The sequence below is a fragment of the Crassostrea angulata genome, chromosome 9 (assembly GCF_025612915.1).
Source record: "Crassostrea angulata isolate pt1a10 chromosome 9, ASM2561291v2, whole genome shotgun sequence".
In the NCBI taxonomy this organism is placed as follows: domain Eukaryota; kingdom Metazoa; phylum Mollusca; class Bivalvia; order Ostreida; family Ostreidae; genus Magallana; species Magallana angulata.
Window position 1 is genome coordinate 39,761,638 of NC_069119.1, and position 6,072 is coordinate 39,767,709.

Sequence of the window (6,072 nt, forward strand, 5' to 3'; positions counted from 1 at the left end):
TGCCTGGATGAATTGTTTCGTTGAGCAGAAATCAGAACAAAATACAGTTCTCATAAAAAATTGAAACATTTAACAACTCATACATGTAGCATTGTATATAAAACTCAAGAAAAAAAAAAACACCCCACGGATCTTACTGAGAACATGTAAGATGATATAAATCTGTGAAAAAGTTATTCAATATAATATAGTTTTTATGTAATACATTAATAGGATGGTAAAAACTATACTTTGGTCATCAAACATCCCGGTCAAAAATAAATAATCAGTAAAAAGAACTAAAGCCACGAAGTGCCAAAATCGGCCCTGTCACCAAAATAGGTGAAAGTCTCTCAAATAATACTTTAAGATTTATAGTTTAGAAAACACTTAATTTTTTCCCAATATCTTTTCTAGTTTTCCTTTTACAGTCGTTCAAACTTTGTATTGTTTCTGTTTGTTTAGTATGACGTTATGGCGTTGACGTGTTTACTATAACGTCATAAGAAACTGTTATGTATAAGAAGGTGAAATGTATGTGAAGACCCTAAGGTCATACACTAATTTTTTTTTATGGACTGAGACAAAATTACATAATAGCATAAAGAAATAAAAGTAATACTGTAATAATTATTTAGTTAATTTTTTACATAGGTCTGATCAGCGGGTAAAAACATTTCAAAGATAATATGATTAAATGATAAAAGGTGTGTTCACTCAATTAAGAAGTATGGATGCATATAACTTTTCCGTTACTCCAACTTGGTAAATATAAATGTAACTATAGTTAAATAAATCTTAAGATCAGTAAAATAGTGTATATTGCATGCAAATTAAAATTTATTCTCATTTAAAATACCGCATGTACATGGAAGCAGTAAAAATGTAAATCCCACCAAAGGTAATATTTATTCACTTATCATCTTTTAAAAGTAAATATATGGTGATTTCCGGATACAGTGGTGAATTGTTACTTACATACATTTATAAAACTATAAAATATGATTTACCAAGAATGCATTTAGTACAAGTTATAACAATAATCTAATAACCAAATTATAAACAAACATTAAACATTTTTTGTAATAATACATGTTCATATTCATTTTCGGGTTTGCCTTTCTTTGACATATCAACCATAGCGGGATTTCAGAAATTATTTTTTACAATTTATGATACATACATTTAACTTAAACAAAATAATTCGTTGAAGAATTTACAGTTGCATTTAAACTTTTACTTCAAATATGCATACATGTACATGTATATCTATACGTACTGGAATTATAGGAATATTTAAAGATGATTTAAATACAATATTTCTAGATGATTTAAATACATTCAATGTTCTATGATATTACATAATATTTTCTATTATTGAAAATATACAAGTATAAATTAAATGAAAGATAGTTAAGTTATACATAGTATCCACTTTATGTGATAGTCCTACATGTACTTGTAGCTGTCATTCTTCAATGTCACTGTCATCAGTGTCAGAGACATCAATAATTGCAGCGTCTTTGACATATTCACCCCAGTTCTGAATACCTGTAGCTGAAACATCGACATCATTGTGCTTTGCAAATCCCAAGTACCACACAACAGATGCAATGTGCGAGCAGACACCTACCACACGTGCACCCGCACGGCATTTACAATACCAGGCAGTGACAGCTGATTCTGTGTATTGGATCCAGAGCATATACTTCTTTGATGAAATATGCCTACTCTGCAACTTAACTCTAATTAAGCCGGGGTGTTCTTTATGGACCAAGATGTCAGACTCTCCTTCCATGTATTCTTGAATATAACTTGGACAAAGCCTTACTTGGTATACTCCACAAGTTAAATTTCTAATTTCTTCTTCGTCTAGCTTGGGGAAATTCAAAGAATCGGATGAAACTTCCCAGCAGGATGACCTCTTGTCAAGTGCATGTTCTTCCACAAATGCCTTTAAACTGTTGACTTGCTTTGACAGGTATTGCATCTTGGCTGCAAGAGCTTCATCGTCATCTGCATTTCCTGTAGAGAGGGGTGGTAAATACTTATTGGAAATCGCACATACAATTCGCACATAGTCCCCTATGAATGGCACCTGATTTGTTGGGAGGGTATGTGCAAGATATTTCCAACGTTTAATCCTGGAATTGGCAGCCTCCACAACCCAGCGAATCTGTAAATCAGAAAATGAGAAAAGCAAAACAATAAGTAAATTCATATGAAATCTCAATTTTAAATGCAAGTACTAGTATGTATCAAGTCAAAGACCTTATTGCAACACATCCTTACACTCTGAGTACACCAAATAAAGAGAAACAAAATTAGGATTTTCTTTATTTGCTACATACCGGGTACATGTATTTTGAAATTAGGAAGTCTACTTGCCTTGGTAACCAAACGACTGGCATTTGCATCAGGTGTGGGCATTTGCCGTTCCCCTTTGGCAAGAAGATGAGGCATGTATGCTTTTATACCAAACTCCTCAAGGACTCCAAGGGCATCCCGAAATCCCCTGTCCACGATAAATATATCGTCATCTTCAAACCAGTTCTTGATGTCTTCTATATTTGATTTCAACATATGATTCAGGATGGATGCATCGTTGTTTCGACTGTCAGCAAGATAGGGACCAACTACTGTCAGGAAATATCCATCCGTTGAAACAACAACCATTGGCTTAACCAAAGGGCGGCCTTTATGGATGCTGTATGTCCTTCTTTGGAATTGGAAATGGTTGCTTTTCTGGATGTATATATAAGTCCCATCAAGGACTGCGATGGCTTGACTTTGTGTCATATTTCCAAAGAGAGATTGGGCCAGTGGTCTTGTGTGGTTCGCTATCACTTCTTGGCGAGATATATGGTGTAATCCTACGTTTTCTGGAACAAACTTATTCATAAGTGCAGTCCTGACAGTTGAAATAGCTCTTCTTACTGACGACTTTGAAATACCAAATATTGTTGACATTAACTGGTTCGACATTCCAGATCGCATTTTGAGAAGGAATATTCCTAGAGACATTGTTGATGTTCTGCTAGGTGTATTTTTTATTTCTGTTTCTATCTCCTGATGCAGATCTGCAAAGTGGTCTTTGGATATTCCAGTTAGAGTGATGTAATCCAGGTTGTTAAGGTATGACGGATCAAACGTGAATTTGGATGAGCAATTCTGAATTGCATAACTCCGTATCCTTGTGATTAGGTCTACTATTGTACGTCTGTTCAAACATGATGTATCTATAGTCTTTAAATTATTCAGTGATCCTGTGATAAAATCATCATTAGCAATATGTGAGGGACAGCACCTGCTGCCAGATGGGATAATCACTTCCTTGTGGATGAATGCTGAGAGTCTTGCTGATATCGGCACAACGATGAGCTTCGGCCCGGGTCTCTTGCAAATGAAGCAGTATGAATGGGAAGAAACAGTCCTATGAAGAGGCAGGGTAACAGATGGTGGACTTAGACATAATGAGTTTCCTGGAAGTTCAGTGTCAAGTTTTGCATTAATAGGTTTTTCTTTTACTTGTTTGTTTCTGTAGTACTGGTGTCTGCATTTATTACATAACACATCCACTGGTCTAGCATCCACCATGAACGTTTTCCTCAGAAATCGTCTTATTTCAACGCTTTCACATTTCTTCCTGTCATTTGGCTTAGTTCTTTTCTTACATAGAACACACGGAAATCTATTTCTGCCATCAACTAGCTCCATTCTACAAAACAACAAAGAAAAACATGAAGTGGAAATTACAATTTTATAGTTTTTTCATTTATTCAAAAATTCATTATTTTATAGTCTTTCATTTCTTTTAAAATTATATGAGCAATTAGTGCTGGGGACTAAAAAACCTTCGTTATACCTTTCGTTATACCCGAGATTTTCATATATTCGTGTTCGTTATAAACGAGTTTTACTGTATTAAGAAGAAATTAAGACAGATGGAACATCCTTTTAACACGTATCTGACGACGAACGGAATTATGTATTTATTATGAATAAATTATTTTTTGTACTTTAGATATTTTTTTTAATTATTGAGTACAAATATATAGATTAATTTTTTTACGTTGTGAATGTTTTTATAATTTTACAATTAGCAATTTAATTCCATTAATTATTTTTTCTCTGGTTTAGGATTATTTTTATTATTGATTAAAAAAGCATTTATCTATACTCTTTATTGATTATATCCATATTAATTATGTATGAATTTTTTTATACGTTATGTATGCTTTTTTTTTTTATAAATTTAATTTTTTTTTTGGTCAATAATATAAAGAACAATTATAAATAATTTCCAACGGAATTTAATAATAATTACAATCACGAAAACTGATAATATATGGGTTATTTGTTCATATTTTTAATATTGAATTTTTTTCAAGAAATAAATGTACTTCATTAATTTATCTTTAAGTCTTTAAGTTAATTGGGTTTTTTTTATTCCTGTACTTATTTCCTCATTTAGATGCAATGTTTTATGTTTCAATTATCAAGAAAAACAACCAATATTTATTTTCATTTCATTACTCTTTTTTTACATGGATTTTTTGGGGTTTTTTTGTTTTCTGCAAGTGTTAAAAATTTCATGAACCAGAATATCTAAGGAACGAATTATCCAGTAACCGGTTGACCTAGTGTCGGTTGACAAGGAAACGTAAACAGTGTATACAGACATGCACACGTATCAAACGTTGTACAATCCATATGATAAAAATTCAAGAAACAGACTTGATAAATTCATTGTCATTGATTAACAAAGGCCAAGATAAAAATTATATAACGTTACCTCTCTGATTTACTTTACATCTTTTCCGGGGGGGGGGGGGGGGTCCTATCTGAGGTGACAACTCGGTGACAAGCAGACGTTTTGTGCATGTAATATGTATCGAGATTATCTAATGATAAAGATAGTAAAGAAAAGAAAGTTTTTGTGCTAGATATTTACTCAAGATACATTTTTATTCACAAGCTTAACTGTTTATCAAGATCAAAGGGAAGTCACACCAGTTTTGTACGGGCACAGGGGTGGATCCAGTAACTTGAGGGGAGTATTTGTTTTTGTTATAGGTTATTATGTGGTTAAAATCGATGAAGAAAACTACTTACCTTGCATGTTTTTATTTTTCTTCAGTTTGTCATGGTTTGTGATCGTAGACAATCTTCATCTTCTATTTTATTCTCAAGAGTAACAATACGGAACTTTCGTGTTACGGATCCGCTCCGTAGTCATGAAATATTGAGCATACGATACGATTTAAAAAAAAAAATCTTTATTCAAAAAGACATTAAAAATGAACAATAAGATACCATGTAGTCTCTTTTTAATTTTTTTTTCTGTTTTATTCGGCGTTTTGATGACATATACCAAAAATCCACTTGCATGGAATGAAAAATTCCGGTTATTTGCAGAAAGTGTAAGTTAAAAATGCAAATAACCCCCAAGCCTCGATCCAAAAAATATCAAGATTTTTTTGACACAATTTTATTGTTAATTTTTATTTTTTCAATACTTTTTAGATCGAGGCGTGGGGCGATATAAAAAATTTTATCCAAATAGGTGACATGTAGCAAAATTTGCAAAAAACTGGTGACCGATACCGGTTTAGCTTCTTATAATATATATCTGCATGAGTTTTCGCGGAAAAAATGTTACGGATTTTTAAGAAAGAAGGTCCAAGCTTTTTAATATTATGATAGATTTTGCAATATGGGAGACTTCAATTTACTCATAATCACAGGGCCGATTTTGGCACTTCGTGGCTTTAGTTCTTTGGTAGAAAGATAAAGTAATGGTGTCCAACGCTCACTGTTTTCCATAGTATGAACGAAGACATGCGCGATGTAATGAATGCATAACAGGTATTCCGTAATATAATTTTCTTTGAAAATAATTAGCAGATAAAACGTCAAGTGACAAAGAGATAATTTAAAAGACATGGAAAATTACTCAAAATAAGAAGTATAAATCAAAGTACTGAAGTTCTGACGGGAGTTGATTTTATAGATTATTATTGATTTTAAAATAAACGATATGTTTGTCATGTTTTGTTGTTGTTGTTTTTTTGCATGGTAAGTATTTTTCTA

The 6,072-nt window shown here is 32.4% G+C and overlaps 1 protein-coding gene across 1 annotated transcript; it reads right to left on the minus strand.

Annotated features, from left to right (window-relative positions):
* Positions 1–710: 710 nt before the first annotated feature.
* LOC128162477 (uncharacterized) lies at positions 711–5,754 on the minus strand. The gene is made up of 3 exons (XM_052825705.1): positions 5,095–5,754; positions 2,368–3,697; positions 711–2,155 (listed from the first exon to the last, which is right to left on the minus strand). The coding sequence occupies exons 2-3, from the start codon at positions 3,694–3,696 to the stop codon at positions 1,448–1,450; spliced, it is 2,037 nt and encodes a 678-aa protein (XP_052681665.1). The 5' UTR covers position 3,697; positions 5,095–5,754; the 3' UTR covers positions 711–1,447.
* Between the last annotated feature and the right edge of the window lie 318 nt (positions 5,755–6,072).

What these genes read in the sequence shown, in the direction of transcription:
- LOC128162477 (XM_052825705.1), bottom strand. Translation starts at nt 3,696, where the DNA reads ATGGAGCTAGTTGATGGCAGAAATAGATTTCCGTGTGTTCTATGTAAG. An exon ending in CCAGTCGTTTGGTTACCAAG is followed by an intron (nt 2,156 to 2,367) that starts GCAAGTAGACTT and finishes TCTGATTTACAG; the next exon opens with ATTCGCTGGGTTGTGGAGGC.